We start from the raw sequence: 22,909 nt of genomic DNA on the forward strand, positions 1-22,909 counted from the left end.
CTATGAACAATGACAAAGAATCTGTTCAAGTCCCTGCTTTCAAATCTTTTGGATATATACCTAGGTGTAGAATTGCTGGATGATGATATGGTAATTCTATGTTTAGCTTTTTGAGGAACTGTTCTGTTTCCCATAGTGAGTGAGTGCACCAGTACACCTACTTGCGAAGTATAAGGGGAATAATTTCTCCAAATTCTCATGAATGTTATTAGTTCTTCTAAGCATACTAATGGGTATGAAATGGCCACTTACTGTAACTCAGCTGCAATCACGATTTATGCTTTATGCAAGAGAGTATATAGGAGACAATGGAGCATAGTAATTAAAATACGGTAATTTAAAAACCATAACAGACTTCCATTTCTGGTCAAGATGGAGTAACAGGAACCAAATTTACCTCCTGCCCAAAACAACCAGAAAACTTACAAAATATATGAGAAACAATTTAAGACAGTAGACACCAGGCAATAAAAGACAGAGGTTCCTGAGAAAATGGGAACCAACCTTCTAACTACCCAAGCTTACTATCTGGGGGAAAAAAGTCCAGGTCTTGGCATAGGGAAGAAGAATCTCTCTAGGCAGAGATCAATGAATTTCCTAAAGAGACAAAGCTGAGAATCTACAGAGACCTAGGCAGCTGGAATTATCAGGACACATTACTGGAAAAGAGAGTGTTACACAACAGAGATGTCACTTAGTAGTAATCAGAAGTAAATTTATAGTACTAAATATCCATATTATAGAAAAGCAGAAAGGTCTAAATCAGTGACCTCAACTTCCACATCAAGCAAATAGGAAAAAAAAAAAAAAGCAAATTAGATTGACACTGAAAGCATGATACATAAAAGAACAAATAAATAATTTACAGAACTAATCAACAGTAATATAACTCCTGATCTTTGAGGGAAAGTATTGCTTTTTCTTTTCTTTGAAACAGAGTTGACACAGAGGGATGCTGTTAAAACAATGCAAAGGTGAGCCAGAGACTTTAAGGTAGCATTCGTAAATACCTGATAAACTTGTATCCAGCATACAAGAACAACTCCCAACACTCAGTAGAAGAAAACAATAAATTAAAGATCCAAAGATCTGATCAGATACTTCACCAAGTAAGATCTCTATATGGTAAATAGCACATGACAGGATGCTCAACATCGCTGGTCATTAGGAAATGCAAATTAAACCACAATGGGATACCAATATCCACTTATTAGAGTGGCTCCAATTAATGACACTGACCGCTTATCAAGTGCTGACAAGGATACGGAGGGACTAGAATATCCATTGCTGGTGAAAATGTAGGCTTTGGAAAACCAGTTCAGCAGTTTATTAACGTTAAACATATATTTCCCATACAATGTAGGTATTCTATTCTTAGACATTTGCAGAGAACAAATGAAAGCACAAGCCTACACAAAGACTTGTACATGAACAATGACAGCAGTTTTATTTATAATAGCCCCCCAAACTGGAAACAACCCAAATTTGCTTCAACAGGGGAATGGATAAACAAACTGGTGTATCAACATGACAAATAACTATTTATCAATTAAAGCAAATGCAAAACAATTTTTCAGAGTGCAAGAAGCCAGACCAAAAAAAGGCTGATTCCATTCACATGATGTAAACTAATTCCTAGTGTGGAAAGACCATGGGTCTAGGGAAGAAGGGGGAGATCACGAAGGGGCAGGAGGAAACTTCTGAAGTTCACAGGTATATTCATCGTCTGAAGTGTGGTGACAGTTTCCATGGTATGTACATGTCAAAATATATCAACTTGTACAATTTAAGTATGTATAGCCCATTTTATGATAATTAGACCTCAATAAAGCTGTTTAAAAAAAACAAAAAGCATGGCAATAAAGAATATCCTGAGTAAAAAGCTTACTTATAAAATGACTTTAATACCACTGACCTCATCAAGTTGCAGTCAGGACTAAATGGGATCCTGTATACAAAGAGCACCATCTCTAACACAAAGGTGGTTTACGTTTTATAGTCATTAGTAACAATACCAGATGCTTAATTTATTTCAAATTTGCATTACTCCTAACAGTTAGGAGAAATTTTTGAATAGAAGAGCCAGTGACCTAAGAGGACTAGAAACAAAGGTGGAAGTAAAACAGGTAAACAAAAACTGATGTGTAAACACCTATTATTGTGATAGGCTTTAATGAAGCTGAACTGTTTAACATGATGGTTGCACACTTATGTTACCCAAACAATGCATAGTGGTCACTTCGTACCTTATTCGGCTTGTTTAGTCACACTATTCAGAAAAAAGACAAAAAGCCAGAATGTCAGAAGCTGTTTCAGTTTTAAAGGTGATGCTGTGCCACTGGCTATGTGTGAAAAGGATGTTACCAATAATGTGAAAATAACCAGTTAAATTTCATCAGCCTTGTTATCAACTCTTTCCAACTATAACGAAACCTTTAAAGCAGCAGTGAACTCAGGCAGTCCTACTGCTCTAACTTAGCTGACTCCTGAGTTGGACAGGGGTTCAGGCCCTTCCACATGCAGCCAAAATTCCGCAGTGAATTGTTTATTCCCCCCAAAACTTAACTACTAATAGCTTATTGTTGACTGGAAGCCTTACCATGAACAGAAACAGTCAATTAACATATATTTTGTATGTTATATGAATTTTATACTGTACTCCTATAATAAAGCGATAGAAAATAATAAAAAAGAAAATAAATTTATGGTATTACAGTTGTATTTATTGGAAAAAATTAAGCCACATATGTTCTAACCTGTGTTGTTCAAGGGTCAATTGTAGTTATCAGGCATCTTGTTCTAGTTTAATAATGATCATCAGGAAAACTTCCTGAGAACAGCATGGAGAGCAGGTACTAAAATCCAGCTGTCCCTACTCACAGGTTGTATACCCTGGCCCATGCATGGTTCTATACCAAGAAGCACACTATTAGGAGGTGGGCTGAATTTTTGTATTTAAGTATCAAATTATCTTTTAAAAGAGAAACCCATTTAAGGCACCAAAGTTCCAACAATGCTGGGCAAGTCTAATTTTTAATTTCAGGTACATAGGAGGACTGACTTAGAAACATGAGTCCAAAATGAGAAACACCACCACCTAAACTCGTATGAGTTTATAAAGTTTATACAGTATTTCCATATATACATTATTTAGTTTTATCCTCATAACAAATAGGCATAATCATTATCCTTCATTTATAGATAGAGGAAATGAGACTCAGAGAGGTTAAATGACTTGCTCCGTCTAAAAGGTTGTTAAGTGGGATGGAATTGCTATTCAAACTTAGACCTCCTGATTCAGAGATCTACATTCTTACCATTAGATAATACCAACCTAATTGCACTAGGCTGCAAATGATTTTTTAATGGTACATTTCACAGAAAACGTTTGATGAGCCCCTGACAATTAACAATCTGAAAGTCATGGAACATCAACTCCTCAAAGGACTAGTAACAAGACTGATATTTGATATTTCAAGATTTTATATGAATTATGGCTTTTAAAAGTTTAATTAGAAAAACAGAAGAAAGCCCCCGTTCTCATATAAATTGTGAAGATTTACCTGAATGAAAGGGAAACTGTTGCTTGGCTTCACCAGTATGTGCATCCCAAATAATTGTAGTCTGAGATTGAAAAGAAAAACATATTAAGAGGTTAAAAAAAGCTCATGAGGGGTCCTGGGTGGCTCAGTGGTTTAAGCCTCTGCCTTCGGCTCGGGTCATGATCTCAGGGTCCTGGGATCGAGTCCCGCATCAGGCTCTCTGCTCAGCGGGGAGCCTGCTTCCCTCTCTCTCTCTCTGTCTCTCTCTCTGCCTGCCTCTCCGTCTACTTGTGATTTCTCTCTGTCAAATAAATAAATAAAATCTTAAAAAAAAAAAAAAAAAAGCTCATCATAGGTGCATAAATTAGATGCCTAACTATGCTAAAGCAATAGGAAATGTCAGGGTGAATTTAACTTTAAACATTTACTCTATCCCCAATAGTACAGCGAGGTTATACTCCATTCTTAGGAAAATGACTATTAAGTTGTTGCATTTTTTCCCCTGGTGATTTTTCATCAGTCAACTTCCTTCAACTTCCTTCAACAACTATTATTAGTTGTCTATGGAACACCAGACATATTACACTGCTTAAGAAACTCAACTGCAGAGGTGCCTGAGTGGCTCAGTGGGTTAAGCTTCTACCTTCGACTCAGGTCATGATCTCAGGGTTCTGGGGAGCCTGCTTTCCCCTCCCTCTCTGCCTGCCTACTTGTGATCTCTGTCAAATAAATAAATAAAATCTTAAATAAAAAAAAAGAAAAAGAAAAAGAAACTCAATTCCAATAATGTATTTAATGCAATTTTTTTAAAGCTTTTTAACTATTAGGAGGCAAATTCTTGGATAATAAAGTCATCAACCAATTTTCAATACTAAAGATTTTTAAAGCTCACATTTACATATACGGGCAGCTTGAATTTTGACAGTATTTAAGATAATGTCTTGTATATTATATCCAAGTACGACCCATAAATCTGCATGGATATATTCACAATTCCTTTAAACACCCTCCCACCACTAGTTTTGTAATTTTTAGGATGTAAAGTATTATACAGTGACAGTGGTTATTAATAGGACTTTTCCCTCCTATTCCTGGACTCCTTTATTTTTCTTCCTTTTTCTTCCTCTCCGATTTCATTTTTGAAAACTCACTCAGTTAACAAGCACACAAGCATACACTTTCCTGGATTAAAATTGTCTTATACCTGTATTAATTTTGGGAGCTAAGACAGAGGGGATGACCTAAGAAAACAAAAAGCAAGAAGGCCTTATTTTCAATCTACCCCTATTTCCAGGTCTAGCTGGGTAGAAAAAGCTGCAATGACCCTGCATTTTTCACATTTTCAATTAAGCAGCAGGAGTTCGGCTAACTGACCAGCTCGAAGATTTCTCAAGGAATCACTCCAGAGCCATTTTCATGGCTGAGATAAACTAGAAGCTAGGGAAAGGAAGCAGAATATGGGAGGTATGACATCCATTATATGAGCAAAGATGAGTGGTCACAAAGATAAAAGATAAATGGCACTGTGATGAGTAAACTGAAGAAGCAGCTGACAGAAAAGCTAAGAGTATTTCTACTATCATCATGAATTCATACCTGAATTTCCCATATACGAATGTTTTCTTGCTTATATGAGCCGCAGAAGAAAACATTACTTTCAGTCATACTCTAACACACTAACCTTTATAAACTCAGTTTAAAGTTCTTTTACCTTGTCTACTCCAGCACTTAGGATGAAATTTCCTTTCTTATTCCACTTCAGTGCGAATATAGGGCCTTTATGCTGCCCCAAGGTGCTAGCAAGGTTACCTAATATTCAAAAAGAAAAACATTAAAAATTCTTCAAGCTTTATAACTTCAATCAACAAAAAACATATAAAAAGAAAAATGCTTTACTTACCATCTTTAGTCCATATTCTGGCAAATCCATCATATGAACCAGTGGCTAGAAGTGTACCTTCACTCTGTCAGAGAAACACACTTCCTTCAATTATATAATTCAGAAAGGGCATTTCATTGTTATTTGACTATTTCATGTTTAAACCCTAAGAAGAGTAGATCTTGACATTCTCTGCTTCAAAATCTGGGAATGGTATCAAAGACCTACAAAACACCCTTCCCTGCTATGAAGCTAAAATTTAATCAGCATGTAGTCAGTGTGAGAGCCTTATATCCAAGTCTCAAAAATGGCAGGAACTATTTTGGAGCAAGACCACCACCACCCTTACACACATGCAAAGGTCTATGGTATTCTCAGAGATGCACATGACTCAAGATGGGAGTAGGGGGTCAACTAGGAAGGACACCCAACAAATCATAATCTTATAATGACTGAAAAGAATAAAAAGCAAAACTGGCTAAAACATTTTGTTATGATTAGAAAATTTTATATGGTCCTCCCTTTAAATCTTTTACTGTCTCAATGAAGCTCGTGTGTGAGCCAAATAATATTGCCGTTTCAGATGATCAGATATTTAAATATCATTGAATGTTTCTTTCCTTGGTTAATTCTTTCTCAATATGAAATCCATACCAATTAAAAAAAAAAAAACCCAGAAAAGAGTGTAGGCTGACTTTATAGTTAATGAAGTGAGTACAACTGCCTGGAACTACTTTACTGCTAGGAGAAATCCATACCAATTTCTCTAATCTTATATTCCCTTACTGTGCCTGGCCTGGATGAATGGTACAACAGAAGGACAGATCTATGGAAGTGCAAGTTACAGAGTGTGTTAAAGAGACTACTGCTAGGATTAGTAAACACTACTGAAGACACAGAAAGAAATCACGCCTTAGTGCTTTTTGTGATGCTTTTTGGAAAGGAAACTGAAAACAAGACTGCCCCCTTTCAAACCTCTCAAGCCATTTAGCTGTGCAGGTAAATGAAAAACAGATGCTGGTACAAGGGGTTATAGACTCAGTCCTGACAGAATCTGGTTCTATCTGAGGAAGAAGGAGCCACGCTGAAACCAACAATAGATAATTTCCAGTCGCAGCACAGTAGGAAAAGAATAAAGATCAGATATCTCGTAGGCTCTTGCTTTGGTCATGGAAAAGAATCATTAATCAAGGATAATGTTTTCCCTTTTTAGTGGAAGATTCAAGTTCATAGTGAATAATCTATGTTTGAAAAGTCCACACTTCTTAAAACTGTAACTTGCAGTTGAGAATCACCAAGCTCAACAAACAAACATTTGTAAACATCCTTTTCAGTGTAACCTGTAAATCTCATTAAGTTAACATATGGTCTCTCAACCAAACAGCATAGATCAAGGCCTTAGACTTAAGAATTTAATAAGGTCCCATTAAGAAGATAATTCTTAGTCCTGACCCTACAACCAAACAATAGATATTGTGGGTGTGCTAAACCTCTTTCTCATTTTTGTAATTGTTATTTTCATTGGAGGGAAAGAGTGAATACACTGCTGGAAATTTTGTGAGGGGAACACTAAAAAAAAAAAAAACCACCTATTTGTTTTAGAAGAAATTTCATAGACACTGAGAAATTCAGCTAGACATATCATTTTTTAAAGACAGATCTCATTCACTGGAAAGAGACTTGGAAGATCCTTTGGAAAGCTGCACAGAAGTTATTGAAAAGAGGCCAGAGGAGGAAAGAGTGTTCACTTGCTGAGGAAAGAATGGTGAATCCTATGAAATGCTTGGGAACGCTGAAATCGTCTAAGATGCTTCTTAAACTTCACAAAGAGCAGGTAAAAAATGGATACAAAGTCACAAGGAAGGAAAAAGGCAACATGGAATAAAGGAAAAGATATGAGACCTTTAAAAATGCTAATTTTCCACAAATTAATCACGGGAATGGAAACAAACTAAGCTGCTTATCACGTACTTGAAACTGAAAAGGTGAAGCTTTATAAAGAACAAGGAGCTCAAACCTGATAAGTAAGAACAGTTAAGTTGTCTCTGGAAGATGTAGAATGACAAAGAGAAGTAGGAGATTCCTAAGGCTACAACAGAGCTTGGAAGTCATCTAGACTAATGGTCCCTAAAAGGTAGTCAGCAGTGAAGTTCTCATCAGTCCATACAAGATAAGAAAACAAGAACATGCTTTTATTATGGAGATTTCTCCTACCCACCCCAGCAAAGGACTTAGTATGTGCCTCATTTATGCAAGTACCATTATAACACCTGTCCTTTACACTGAAGACAAAGCAGAGAGTGGGCAACCACCAGATGGACAAAGGTTCAACTGCTGGAGGGCCAGACTTTGTTTTTAACACCACATTTGAGAATGGCCAGTCCTAGTTCATTGTTCTTATTAGTGAAACTCAAAAGCAGCTCAAAAAATGGACAAACCCTCCTATCAGTCTGAGGTTCAGAGAAGTGATGCAGATTAGGAACTACATTCACCATGGATAATACAGTGATACTCACATTCCAATCTAGGGATGTCACATCCTTGTTGCTTGGGACATCTTGCCCTCCTTCTCGTATACAATGTCTAAGTACTAACTGCGTGGAGCCACTAGTGCTATTTTCACTAAGATTCCATATTCTTGCTGTTGAGTCTCCAGACCTATAAAGTATGCAACATATTTTAAATCCTCACGATATTCTCAAGGATCCCAGAATCAAAGTGACATATTACATACTATTATTAATAAGGCAAATAAAAACTAGACTCTCAGAGAACTCCATTTCCAGTATTTTCCTTAGTCTCTATTATGGGGGCCCTAGGCGCTTCTGAAGAATTAAATTTACTTAAACCTTCTAAGATTACGGGTCACCTACGTGGCGCAGTCAGTTAAGCAACTGACTCTTGGTTTCGGCTCAGGTCACCATCTCATGGGTCATGAGATCAAGCCCTGTGTTGGATCTATGCTCAGCACTGCATCTGTGTGAGATTCTCCCCACTCTCTCTGCCCCTCCCCCTCCCACTTGTGCTCGCTCTGTGTCTAAAATAAATGAATCTTAAAAAAATAACTTCTAAGATTGTGTTATGAAGAATAAAGATCTACAGAGGAAAAAGGACCACAAAGCAGCAAAAACCTGAAATGTAAGTAATGCTTTTATAAAATCTGTAATAGTTCAGTATGATATTTTTATAAAAAATACATTCTAGTTTCACTTTGAGAAACATACCCCGATGCCAAGAGATCACTAACGGGGTTCCAGGCACAGATGAAAACTTCAGATTCATGGCCCCGTAACACAACTGCTTTATTAGGAGGGATTTCAACATCCCCATCCACTTCCATCATATCAGTATGATTATCTGTGTCATGAGAAACAAGTAGAAAATGCCAGTTAGGTAATATTACAACATCGGGGGCGGGGGGTAATTCTTAATCAGCAAATACCTCCTTTATAATATACAGTGCAACTTATTTTTTTTTTAACTATGTCAGGTAATGGTGAAAATAACTGTACATGAGAAATAAATTCCCATCTTTAGTTTAGTACGACCCTACTATTTTTAAAAGATGTACCTGAGTATGTGTTTGGGTGGTGGGAGGCAGTGAGAAAGACCACAAAAAGGTTAGAGCCAAACAAGGCTAAAACTGATAAAATGATCTGAATCAAATATAATCCATGTCAACACTGTTCTGACTTTCTGCCAGTAGGGGTTGCTGATATCATTCATATAACATGAGAGTTGCCTTTATATCTCCATGTCAGAGTTTTACTGTGTTAATGACTAGTATTACAAATTTTCCTTAGAAATCAAAGACAAACAATAAAACTTATCTAACAGTAGAAAATGTTTCTAAAAATGTAAAGAAAATAGAATCCATGAAAGTAAGTCTAGCATTTTTTTGGGGGGGGGGGGAGCTTCAGGAATAAAAATCTGAATTGTGATACAAGTTAGGGAAACAAGTTGGCATAAATGAAACAGATGATGTTACTTCAGTCTGGAAGAGGAGACATCCACATAAAGAAAAATACTTTTTCTGCAAAGGCATTTTTAGAAATTCTTATTTCAGCTCACTTGCTATAGTATGTGCTCCGTTCTCCTCCCCATTTGCTGTGTTTTCTCCATTTTTTGCAGACCCCTGCTGGTTTGTGGCGGCTGTGGAGGTGGCGGCAGCTGCCGCTTGCTGCTGTGCGAGCTTATCCCTGTAAGCTTGCTGTCTTGTCTGTACTACATCAGGCATTACGGCGTCTATCAGGGACAGAGACTCTATTGGCCGACCATCAAACAAGGTACCATCCTGGATGTGGAAAATTTGGAGAAAAGAACCGTGAAAGAGAACACATTTAGAATGAAGCAACTGTAGGTGCCACGTTAGCGCAGTAGGTAGCGCGTCAGTCTCCTAGAATGAAGCAACTGTGAAGAGCTGTTTCAATTTTCCTCCTCCTACCTAGGTCATACTGTGAAATATTGCACAGAGAAAGTTAAAATATTCAAAGTAGTAATAAAACGTAGGCCCAGGTTATAAAAAGTTTATTAATTAGATTCCACAATTCTTCCAGGGAAAAGCAATGACCAATATGAAAGAGTTCATACAATGGTAGGAGGCTTGGTGCCACATTAGAATAAATACCTCTTTACAACTAAAAACTTTTAAAACAGCTTTGTTGGACTCAAAAGTTTGTGATTTCATTCAAATACTGAAACAAGAAACAGACTTCAGATATCCTGCCATACAATCATCTCATTTTACTAATGCTGAGACAGAAGCACAATCAGGTTTAAAGACTTGCAGAAGTCACACAGCCCCAGTCAATGGCAATGAGGATCTCCTAATTGACGCTATTCCTAGCGTGACCTGAGGACCGAAAGCACTGCCATCACAGCCTGTAGCTTGTTCTAAATGGACAGTCAAACCTACGGAATGGAAATCTCGGAAGGGCTCAAGAATCCGTGTTTTAACAAGCTCTCCAGGGTAGTCGTACGCACACTACACTTAAAAAGTACCATCGTAACTCTGAGACTGGTGCTCTTTAATTTTATGGGGTAGCTGTAATTTTCCAAAGCTCCTCTCATTGGTATTAGGAAGCTCACAATTAATAAAAAGTTCTCCAGGAGGCACAAGGAGACAGAACAAGTCAGAAATAGAAACTGGAATATGAACTAGGAATATGCATTTGTAAGGCCTGATTCATGATAAGCTGGTGGACAACCTACAGTGGGGTGATGGGGTGCTCTGATTTACAAAACCTGGCACCTCTCTCTGAGCTCCACGTGTTATAAATCCTGACCATATATGAAAATTTTTAGCTAGACCAGGGTTTGCAAACTTATTCTGTGAAAGGCCAAACAGTAAATATCTTAGGTTTTGCAGAGCATAAGGTCTCTATCACAACTATTCAACTCTGCCACTGCAGCACCCAAGAAGCCAAAACAATTCATGTAAGTGAATGAGCGTGGCTGTATTCCAATGTAAAAACAGGCAAGCAGGCAGGATTTGGCTCATGGGTCATAGTTGGCTGACACCTGAATTTATCTATACATGGATCTTATTAGATAGGCAAAAATATCAAGAGTTGGCTTTAATTATAAACTGCCTTCCAAAATCAGGTCTAACCAAATAACCAGAGGTTTTATAATTTTTCAGACCATCAATTATGTTCTCAGTATTGTTGTCTTAAAGAAACACAAAGCACAATGTTATTGTTTTATAGAAAATTATTTCTTATTATTTACTTATGAAACCCTAGAAAGGGAAATAAACTAGAACTAATGGTTCTTACAGTTCGAAGCCAACAGGCCTTGCCCGTTCAACCTGATTGTGACTTAAGGAACACCACTCTTCGATTCTGTTAACCTAGTGAAGCTGAAGTCAGATAATGAATGAACAAACAAGAGAGCAGATTTAAGGACAAATTTAAGAGTTTGTATTGAAATAAATTTTCCTTACCTCATTAATACTAACTTCTGCCTCTACATACTGTAGACCTTTCTGGATGATAGAAATCAATGCAGCAGGTGGGACAAGGGCACCATTTATGTTAGACTGACTGATATGGCTTTCTATACCAAAGGTAAACGCTGAATGAGAAAATCCTAAAAGCAAAGAAAAGGTATAAGAATTTATTTTCCTAGTGACAACATGTTATAGGACACAAATGAAAGACCTCTGTAATCTTTCAAATCACAATCCATCTAAAATCCCAGACTGTTAACTAAGGTCAAATATGTTTAAAAAAGAAAGAAAGAAAGAAAGAAATACCCAAATTCAAGCATATTAACTTTTACATATTTTCCTTTTCACTTTAATTACACAAAATATCGTATGAAGTCTCTAGTATATACAAAATTTAGCCACGGCACATCATTTTCTTCAAAGAATAGCATCAAACTTTAAAGCTGGGGGTTTGGAAATCATGTGAATCCATTGCTTCACTGAAGATAATTTAGGCCAAGTTAAATTAAGGGGACATTTATTATTCTGTACTATATTTGAAGTTCTACATAAAAATTATCAAACACATTACAAATCCAGTATTTTGCAGAATTTTTTAACTTAGGAAATAAAAAGCAAACTAAAGTTTATTTATAAAAACAAAAATAATTTTTATGCTTAAATCTCACTGTATGTATGAGTTAAATGCAAAAAAGAATTACTAATTTTTTGCCACTTAGTAATAACCCATCTAAATGAAAGCTTTAGAAAACAAAAGTTAGCAAGTAAATACTGAGTTTCTATCAGCAATTCTTTATTTTAATTTGAAATACTTAAACCTAAAACACATAATAAAAATCTCTTTATGTCGGTCTTACTTTTTATGAAAGTTAAGTTCAAACTTAAAGGTAAAATTCTAGTAAAATGATAGATCCATGTGTATTCTCTTTACTAAAACATCCATCAGAGGTTATCATTACACAGTACCTATCGTTAATGTATTTTAAACAATTCAATCACATTATAATATGGAATGTTAAGAAATTTCCATACTAAGTAAACTGAATGAATATGGGCTTACTCGTGTCTTAAATGGATTAACCCACGTAATAACTGTTACCTAGCCTATCCTAGTTTTTAGTGCTAACTCTGTTTCTTGCTGCATATTGTGCTTCCAGTTTCAGGCTTCTTATGACACCTATAAACAGTCTAGAATAAAATACTATGGACTCACACAAAGCATGTGGCTAGGAAAGATTTTAATTGGTCAGTAGACAAAGTCCACCTAAGCTGGTTTTCCTCATGGCTTCTCCCCTCTTGGAAACACCTGGCCATTCTACTCCTGCAACCCATAGTGAGAAGTGAAAGGATGTTACTTTTAAGACTTAGATTTTAACTCATGATTTTGCCTACAGGCATGATAATTATTGAACATATTTATGGTTTTTGGCCCACAGCGATGGCCAAAAGACATAGCAATAAAACTAAGAAATATACCAACGAAAAGGAGCATCATTCTGCATCATTGTTCCTATCAGGAAACCAACAACTACTTGAATATGAGTAGATTCCAGATTGCCAGGGTAGAAGGCTAAGACTAAAGGTTGGAAAATATGTAAAGAGATGGTAAAAGATAAAGCAGTGAGGCTGCAGAGTCCCATTTTCAATTATATGCCCTTCCCTAAATAAATTCTGCAGTCAATCATAAATGGGAAGAAAAGCTAAACAGTCAAGTGGCTCAGAGATTTACAAACACTTCAAGATAGACAGTACCATTTACGGAGGGTCTCCACCGTGCACACATACATAGTTTTATTATTTTTATAATCTGAGCTAACAGATGGGAAATCTGCCACTAATAAGATAAGGATTTATATTTTAAGTTTTTGTTTAAATTCTAGTTAGTTAACATACAGTGTAATATTAGTTTCAGGTGTACAGTTTAGTGATTCAACATCATACAACACCTAGTGCTCATTAAAAATGCCCTCCTTAATACCCATAACCAGTTTAATCCAGCCCCCCACCCAACCCTGCCTCCAGTGATCCTCAGTTTGTTCTCTACAGGTAAGAGTCTGTTCTTGGTTTGTCTCTTTCCCCCTATGTTCATCTGTTTTGTTTCTTCAATTTCACATATGAGTGAAATCATATGGTATTTGTCTTTCACTGACTTATTTCTCTCCATCCATGGTATTGCAAATGGCAAGATTTCATTTTTTATGGCTGAGTAATATTCCTTTGTGTATATACAACACATTATCTTTAAGAGGATAAGGATTTAAATTCATTCAGAGACCATGGAGGTAACTACTACATTTCATTTCTCCTACTGAACAATTAAGTTGATATACGGTCAAGGATAAAGTGAAGACAGAGTGAGCTCCTATTACTAACAGAAAACAAAGGATTACATCATTGTTCTATTTCAACTCAGGCTGTTAGGAAGTGGTGTCAATAGTGCATGAAACATTAAGACATCTTATTAGCAATGTTTTTCAGGTGTTTTGACTTTCATAAGCCTTACAAATTTTAGCAAAGTCCAGGACTTCTGAACCTTCTAATTCATGAATATAATTTAAATAATCAAAATTCATCACATTTAGAACCTGTTTAAATTAGACAGAGTTCAAGCTTATGTTCAAGAATATCCTAAGAGTAGCAGGTGCAACAACATTGATTGGGGGCTAGCACATTGTGTATCCTGAATTTTTCTATCAGACCAGGAGAGAAGCTATCCCAGGTGCTTATATCCATCTCCAGTTATCACAGATGTGCTTACAATGCTCTCAAATAGTAAGAAAACAGCACTGAAAGGGTTATTAGCATTGTTTGGACACTTCACATTTAATGTCTACTCTAAAAAAGTTCCACAATTAAAAACACTCTGCCTCAGTAAATGTTGAATTCAACTGTAATTTTGAAATTTATAGTCCTAGCATTACATGGCAGCTTAAAATTATATTCAAAACTACTTTTCTTACTCCCCTCCCTAAAACTTCATTTTCCTTAGAAATCTGACCGCCTTCATTATACCTGAAAGTCATCCTAACTTTCACCCTGACCCCTGGTACTTCACCAGTCACCAAATCCTAACAATACTAGTTTAGCTTTCCTGTTCTGCTAGTGCTGGAATCTGGAGTTCAGTCCCCATCATTTATTGTCTACAGTTACTACCCTAAGTTCCTCTTTCCCCAGCCCAGTCCATTTGCCACACTACAGCCAGGGAATTATCTGTGAAACAAAACCAATCACATCACTCCTTACTTGGGCACTTTCACCGATCCCTGATCCCTTTGGCACCTCCTAATAAAGGCCATACTTCTAAGTACAATACACAGTTACCTTTGTAATCTGACCATATTACTTATCTTATTACTTATCTTATTACTTATCTCTCCATATTCATCTCCCCAGCTCCATGCTCCCCACCCTTCTTCCGATTATACATTAAATTTAAGTGATTCTCAATTACTTGTAGTACTGTGAATATGCTATGCTATCTCACACTTTTATAGCTAATGTGTTCCTAAGTTCTTTCCTCCTATTTGAATGGAGGGGAAGTCCTTTTATCACTACCCCAAAGGATGATCTTTCTCTGCTATGTTAATCCTACTGTTTGTTACATGTATGGTATTTACCACACTGAACGGTTATCTTGTATGTGTATGACGCTAGACTGGGCTACTTGAATAAAGAGTTGATGTCTTTTCATTCTGGAAACTTAGAATGTTACCTAATTTAATTAATTCTCAATAAATATTTGTTAAATCAGTACGCAATTCTACTATAATGTATTTTGGCACACCAGAAAACCTATGAATCAAAACAAACAAACAAACAAACAACATACGACTTAAATCTTCCTTCTAAAACTTGAACCAGGTTATGCCAAAGAATATCTGCATTTATCTGTAAATACATGTGCAGGAAACACTTTTTTAGGGACGCTTTTGAGTTACATAGTACAGAAGGCAAAAGAGATTCACCTATAACATCTATGAGATGTTAAAGACTGGCTTGATTGCTTAAAATAGCATCCCTTTCTTCCCGGAATAAGAGCAAATTTGATGTAATAATACCTCCATAATCAAGTACTCTACAAATTTGATAGGGTGATTAAGATTTGGGAGGTGGAAAAGAGATTCCAGAAAGAAAGTAAGGCTAAAAACCATGAAGTTCAGTATACAGTAACTCGGGAATAAAGACAAGCAGTGGCAAGAGAGGTGTGGTGACTCAGGAGCCCAGGAGACTACACATGTTTCCCAAATAAAAAACAAGATCACAAAACCACTGCTTTCTGCACACTGCTTGTTTCAGGGAAGGCATTCCCTTGGGATGACAGGGACTGTGTTCTCAAAAAGGTTTTGGTTGTCCAGAGCAACCCAACTCCCCTTTCAGACAGACTACAGGAATATGCAAATTGACCTACAGGGAGACTCAACAACACCAACAACACACAAAGCTGAACTATTATCATGACACAGTCCAGAAGGAAAATCTAATAACCCAAGATCCTACTGAAGTTTCAGGTAAAAAACAAAAACAAAAACCAACCCAGAAAATTACATCCCTGCTCCCATCATGACAAAACCTCCTTGTCCCCAAATCCATTTGCAACTGTGTCCTGCAGACCCAGATTTTGGTTTATTCTGAAAAGTTCATACTTAACATGCTTAAAAGATTCTAGACAATGTGAAAAGGAGGAGGAGCAAAAAGTGTTACAGGGGATCTTGCATGTTGGGAGATTTAGACCCAGTACTTACTAAAAAAAAATAATGGACAACATGGAGAAGTAAAAACATTACAATACCAAACCCAAGTGTAATTGTTAATATTTTTATATTTCCTTTTTTTCTCTATACACCGTTTTCCTCCATCACAATGTAACACACAATATAACACATCACAGTACAACACAATATAACACACAAGGGATGCTATCTTCTGTGCCCTAATTTTGTCCTTAAAAATATATATAACCATGAACATTCTACATGAATTATATTATCAAATATATATACTTTTATTATCATACTATTTGGCCAATGAATGCACTCAACTAGTAAATTACTCATCTCATCTATGGATAGCTTAGATTTTCTCAGTGTTTACTATTTAGGAATGTTACCTCAAATACCTACATGTATAGGCTTTTAACAGGTATTTATTTTTCTCTCCTTAGGATAGATTCCCTCAAAAGTGTGGGGGGGCACGGGCATTTTAAATGAAGTTTTTATAACTGCACAACTGCATTGCCCCCCAATTATACCAATCTATAGTGCCATCAGCAATTTATGTTTCCCTACACCCTTACTATGCTGGCTATTCTTGAACAAAATTAGCAAGAAGATTACTAGTAAGACTGAACAAGTTCTCTATTTGGTAATTACTAAACGACATCTGTCTTTTAACAAGCATGTCAGCAGTAATGTGTAAATAGGAATTTTCCTTTATCAGCAAAAAAAAAAAAAAAAATCATTCAGCTTATAAAAGAGAAAACTGATTTGGAAGTATAAAATTTACTATGATTTTTGACAAATACTTGCTGTTTATTGTTAATTAGTCATATGTACAACAACTATATGTGACAAATCCATGTTACTGCATATTTTATTTGATTATAAATCAAAATGTATATATACTTAACCTGCATTTCTGTAGCTGACCAATTACTCATAAAAAAGAAAAGAAAGACTAGAGGTGGACATACACAATCCTGAACTCTCCTAAGTCCAGGGCTTCATGGCTAGTGGCACTGAGACCCGGTTTAATCTGACTCCATTCAGTTCATTGTTCAAGTGTGTTTATAAGTGGCACCAGCAGAAAGACACGGAGGAAGAAATGTTTATCTGGCCCCGTTACCTTTATCTCAATCAAGAGAAACTACACTGTCATCTGATTGCTGACATTTTCTTAGCCACTGTAGGTAGGGGTAATACCAAATCATTAAATGAAAAAAATTAAAACAAAACACAACAAATAGGCTCCATGGTGTTACAGATCAGAATCTTATGTTATACATAAACATTCAGGTTAGTCTGTGCCTACTACAATTATGTGTAGATTTCTAAATTAAGTGTGTATGCTCTCATAAATAACAACATCTGAAGGAAGCACCGTCTCAAAAAAAGTGGGGTGGTGCAAGGCCTACATTCAGAGAGACTGAATATCCATCCGCTGGAAACAGTTTGTGAACAGTGGAGAGAGCTGGGGATGGTAGACACAAGATGATCTTCCATGAACCAAATACTTTAAGCTCATGTACATCATCACTTTTTCATAAACTGAGACTGGATGGCAAGATGAACATTAGTTCTAAAAACATGAGGACTTAAAAAAATGATAGCATTCAGAATCAAAATCTAGAAGACAGTTCAGTCATAAGGACGTACTGTTCCTGCATTTTCCAGTTAGTCTTCAACCATAAAATGTAACTGTTTCACAGCATCCAATATTAAGTATACTATTCAAGGACATGCTACTGAGCTCTTATACATGTCAGAGATGATAGTTTTACACAGAAACGAGAATTCTCCCCCAAACCAAATACACAATTTAAATCAAAATAAAATTACATCTTACACAAAGCAACAAGAAATAAGGTGGCACAAATTCACAAATAATTGCCAGTACAATTTCTCTAGAAAAAAAAACTCAATAACTAAGAGAAGACTCAAAGGTGATGTAAGGGGTGGGGGAGGGAGGGAAATTTAAAACCACCTTACCTCTTTTAAAATTAACACTGTATCAAGTTCTGCTCCATACAACTTAGCAGTAACCCCTTAGTGCTTACTCTGCATATGGTTGCTAGATGTGAGTTATTAGAGCAATCAAATTATTAATGCCCTTGGGCAAATGCTAATTAAATGGAGCATACTGAATAATCAAGTCAATCATTACCTATGGTACTACACTGTCAAATACAGTCACTCGATTTTCAAGTCATCTCAAAAGAGAAAAAAATTTTCTTTCATAGAAAATTTTTGTTGCCTATGAAAGCCTACATCTATTTCAATGAAGTACAAAATGGTGATGACTAAAATAACTGGCTAGAGACAAAACGGAGAAAAATTAAGTTACAACATTTAATAAGGACATCTTACAATAAATATACTTTCCTCTTAATTAGTTTTAATGAGTAGGGGAGGATGACTTATTTCAAACAGACCTATAAAAACAGTTAAGGCTGAATATCATAATGTAATCCCTTTTGAACAAGCAACAACTTTTATGGATGAAGAAAAAAATCAAAAGTTATATAATTTGGTGAGAGGGACAGACTTCTAATAGATATCTTCTAGTGCTGATAATAGTCGTAACAGGATGGTCATCACATGGTATAAAATATTTAAAACAATTTAAGGGGTTTTATTCTCTCTGGAGACAGATACCATAGTCCAGTCAACGTTAAACAGTATTTACAGGAACAAATATTAGAAGTTCTTGTTGGAAAACATTATTTCTAAATTATATATTTATCAAAAGAAGAACAAACTTCATAAGGTATTTTTTGGACTTTCTATCTGAGGGCTTTTAGAAAATGAGACAAGCAAGAAAAAATTTTACTTTCCTTAGAAGTGGTAGTCTTTAAAAACCAGTCTGGGAGGGGGGGCATCTGGGTGGCTCAGTGGGTTAAGCCTCTGCCTTTGGCTCAGGTCATGATCTGAGGGTCCTGGGATCGAGCCACACACCGGCTCTCGGTTCATCAGGGAGCTTGCTTCCCACTCTCTCTTCGGGGCGCCTATGTGGCTCAGTGGGTTAAAGCCTCTGCCTTTAGCTCAGGTCCCAGGGTCCTGGGATCAAGTCCCACATGGGCGGGGGGGTGTCTCTGCTCAGCAGGGAGCCTGCTTCTCCGTCTCTCTCTGCCTACTTGTGATCACTGTCTGTCAAATAAATAAATAAATAAATAAAATCTTTAAATAAAAAAAAAAAAGTCTTGTGAAGGTCTTTTCACAGGTATTTTCTTTGTCATGAGTACTTCTTTTCTTCCTATCTCCTTATCTAATTAAGTACTCCAAAATACACCACAATACACCCAGAAAAGGAATTACTCTATTCCAAAATCAACTTACTTGCAAAAATGGCCGTTTTTACATATAATTAGAGATCAGAATCAAGAAGGAATAAGTCACCAAGTACTGAGATGGCCAGATTCTGAGCTCTATCTGAAACCTGGTCTGAGCTGGCAGAACTATCAATTTCCTAAACTCTTTCCCATCTCCTACTTCTGGAAGTAACTTCAAATGAATGTCTCATGGTATCCTTTATGATATAAACATGCCCCATCATTCCTATAAAATCCTGCCTATAAATACAAATACACCACTTTTAGTGGCACCTCCCTAATGCTTAGTAGGAGATATTCTCACACCCCAATCTCAATTTGTACACTTCATGCTTTCTACTTTATCTCAAATAGCTACCAAATATAATTTTTCTTTCAACATCCTGTGAACATGCTATATACCTGATGTCAACTTTCTTACCAACTTCTAATTGTCCTACAACTAATATGGACCAGTGGCTTTCAAACTTTTCAAACTTTATATACCCAAGAAACACCTGGGACATTTGTAAAATGCAAATTCCTGAACCACATTCGCCATTCTCTAAGTGATTCTGATGCAGGTAGTCAGAGGATCAAATAGAACTCTGGTATATGCGGTTCTTAAAATTTATGGCAAGTTGCATTCCTAGAAAAACGAACATAAGTCAAATGTCATTAGTTGACCCGATTTTCCCCCATGTAAAGAGTAACGTCAATAGGAAGTTACACATTTAATAAAGGGACTGATGTTCACATTTTCAGAGATGTGGCTTAACCGCACTTCATGATGGGTACACTATAAAATATAAACCTTTCTAAATACGCAAAGCACAACTAAGAATACAGTAAAAAATTAAGGACTTATTATGTAAGTAAAAAATAAAGGACTTATTATGATAACCAGCAGTGTACCACACAGTTTTTTTAAAAAAATAATTCTTGCTTTATTTTTATTTACTACAACACAGAACACCTTAAAACGTGGAATTTCAAAGGATTTTCTCTGAGAACATTAGTAACTTCAAGAAGACTTCTGATAATATTTAACCACTGGATAGTGTTACAAAAATTACTCCAGGGTATTATTTTACTGCCTCTTCTACTTGCTGTATTTTCTTTTCGTTTTGTTTTTTTTTTTTTTTTGGTGGCAACATCACACAACAATTTACAGGCTTCTGTTTGCTACAAAATCTGAGCATTCATCAACATCTCTACCTTCACCTTGTCTCATTTCATCTCAGCATAGGCTGAACTACAGGATGCTGCTGAGTTATTCCAACTGTTTCCAGAAACAACGGTTTCTTGTGATTCAGCCTAAGCAGTTGCCTTTACAATACACCTACAAGCCATTACATACATTTCTCATCTACTCTGCTGGCCCTTCACAGCATGGTCTACTTTTGTGTCCGAGGTCTCAAAGCTCTGGCTCAAATGGCAGTCAGATTCAAAGGCAGAAAAAGCAGGAGTTCGTTTTAACCTAACAATTCTTTCAATTTTGGCCAAAGTTACCAAGTAACAATAATAAGGCATGTGCATCTGTCTTATATATGTTAATAATCACTAGGTCAGGTCACTACTTTTTCCACTTTATTAATCATTTTAATCTTGCTCAAAATATTCATGGATATCATTTTAGGATCTGCCTTCAACACCAGCTGACCAGCTGAAAAAGAAAAAGAAAAACAAAACAAAACAAGATGCACTCATTTCAAAGCTTCAGAATAAATTATTCTGCCTTAGTTGGCTGCTTTTAGTTTCTCCTTTTCTGCCCTCATTAGCCATCATTTTCTGAGCTCTTCCAGGCCAGAGAGAAGCAGCGATGGTGCCTGGGACTAGGAACCCCCAGGGGACAGCAAAGCTCAAAACTGGAGCACAGCTGGCAAAAGCTCGGCACACAGGGGCGTGTGCACTCCCTTCGTAGGAAAGGATAATGACTAAGCCCTATCAGAAGAATAACTATCATTTCAAAGTCAAAACTGAGGGCTCAGTTCCTACTTCCAGCTTTCTGTCCTCCCTCAAATGAGCCAACCACAGTTACCCTTTTACACAAACACTAGGCCTCAATTTACTACTACAACATCCCAACTTGTAGGATTTCTAAAATTCAACCTCTCCAGCTTATTTTCAACTTCCAAGTGGTAAGAAGTCCTGCTAACAACCTGCGTGCACCAGTGCAGTCAATCTTCCCCGGTCCTGTGTCCCATCCACCCCACGCTTTCCCTCTTCTATTTTTACATTTTCTTGCTTAATCCATCCCACATTTTCCCTTGTAGTCTTCCTTCTGTTTTAAGATGCCTCTTAATCTGTTTAAAAATGAACAGATTTACTTAATATTTATTATAAATGGCCTCCAATGATTTAATATATTGGTCACCCACCAATAAACACATCAGTAGGAATTCGGGTCAAGAATAAACTAAATTAATAGGGATAATGATTGAGAAAACATTCTGAAAAAATATGGTTAATTTAGTTATTGAAATGCTAACTGCAATTAGGATCAGTAACATTTAGCTGAGGATTCTGAACATACATTATCAAATTGATGCTATCTGAAAGTTTATATGTTCCTACTGACCATGTGCAATCTCATAACAACTTATAAAAATGGTCTTTGAACACTGAAAGCCAAACCATTTATTAACAAATATTTGCCTGGGATGATTCCAACATATTTGAAAGAGTCAGAGAGTTAAACCATGCAGTAACACATAGCTTTAAAATGGCAGTCCAGACATTAAGGAAACATACAAAGTTCAACAGTTTGGACTGATACAAATTTCAAATGCATAAAAGGTTATTTTGAGAATATTAAAATAATTTGAGGCCTATTTACTTTATGAAAGTACTCACCTGACTCTTGCAAGTATCTATATACCAAGAAGTTGACCTCATCACTGCTTATACTCATCTTTATTCCCACTTAAACCATGAGGTCACAACACAGGATATAACCCTAAAAATAAAACAAAGTTAATTAAGTATTTTCTCAATAAAATATTTTTAGACAAAACGTAAACAATGTTGTAAAAACCATTTGATTTTATTAAATGATGTAAAATGAAGGTTCTATATTGCCTAATAATAAACCCTAACAAATAAAGTTATTCCAATAGTTAGTAATAGATTATACAACCAAAACATGGCTGGTCTATTTTTCTGCAAGGTAACATATTTGCAAAAAGGATTCAAAATTTAGAAAAGGGCTTTAGCACTGTATTTTATATGACTGTATCAAATAGCATTAAAAAGTTGTTTCCCCTTTCTCCTTAACTGTAAAAAAAGAAAAAGAAAAAAAGAACAGCACATTTTAGGAATCAGAATATTATATATTTAGGAAAAGAATGATTTTAGACCACTTGGTAAGGGATGAGCCATCTACATTGGTTTTGTCTACATAATTTGAGAGGATTTGAGGTCTCTGTTCTCTCAACATCTAACCTACAATGTTCAAGTTTCAGAAGGATCTGGCTACATTGTAAAGCAGAGAGGTAGGAATACAGTTTTCAAAA

The 22,909-nt window shown here is 36.2% G+C and overlaps 1 protein-coding gene across 9 annotated transcripts in view; it reads right to left on the minus strand.

Moving 5' to 3' along the window:
- TBL1XR1 (TBL1X receptor 1) overlaps positions 1-22,909 on the minus strand; it is a 169,788-nt gene that overhangs the window by 14,041 nt on the left and 132,838 nt on the right. For 8 of the 9 annotated variants that reach the window (XM_045088643.1, XM_045088648.1, XM_045088642.1 and 5 more), the window contains 8 exons: positions 22,251-22,353; positions 11,366-11,511; positions 9,493-9,715; positions 8,646-8,778; positions 7,938-8,079; positions 5,443-5,506; positions 5,254-5,351; positions 3,564-3,624 (listed from right to left, as the gene is read on the minus strand). In XM_045088643.1, the coding sequence (XP_044944578.1) occupies positions 3,564-3,624; positions 5,254-5,351; positions 5,443-5,506; positions 7,938-8,079; positions 8,646-8,778; positions 9,493-9,715; positions 11,366-11,511; positions 22,251-22,308 (925 nt within the window). In that variant the 5' untranslated portion in view covers positions 22,309-22,353. The remainder of the gene's footprint in view (positions 1-3,563; positions 3,625-5,253; positions 5,352-5,442; positions 5,507-7,937; positions 8,080-8,645; positions 8,779-9,492; positions 9,716-11,365; positions 11,512-22,250; positions 22,354-22,909) is intronic. The other variant, XM_045088649.1, reaches the window with a different exon arrangement.

This window comes from Mustela putorius, unplaced genomic scaffold, assembly GCF_011764305.1.
Source record: "Mustela putorius furo isolate JIRA1106 unplaced genomic scaffold, ASM1176430v1.1 tig00003834_pilon_pilon_pilon, whole genome shotgun sequence".
Lineage (NCBI taxonomy): Eukaryota > Metazoa > Chordata > Mammalia > Carnivora > Mustelidae > Mustela > Mustela putorius.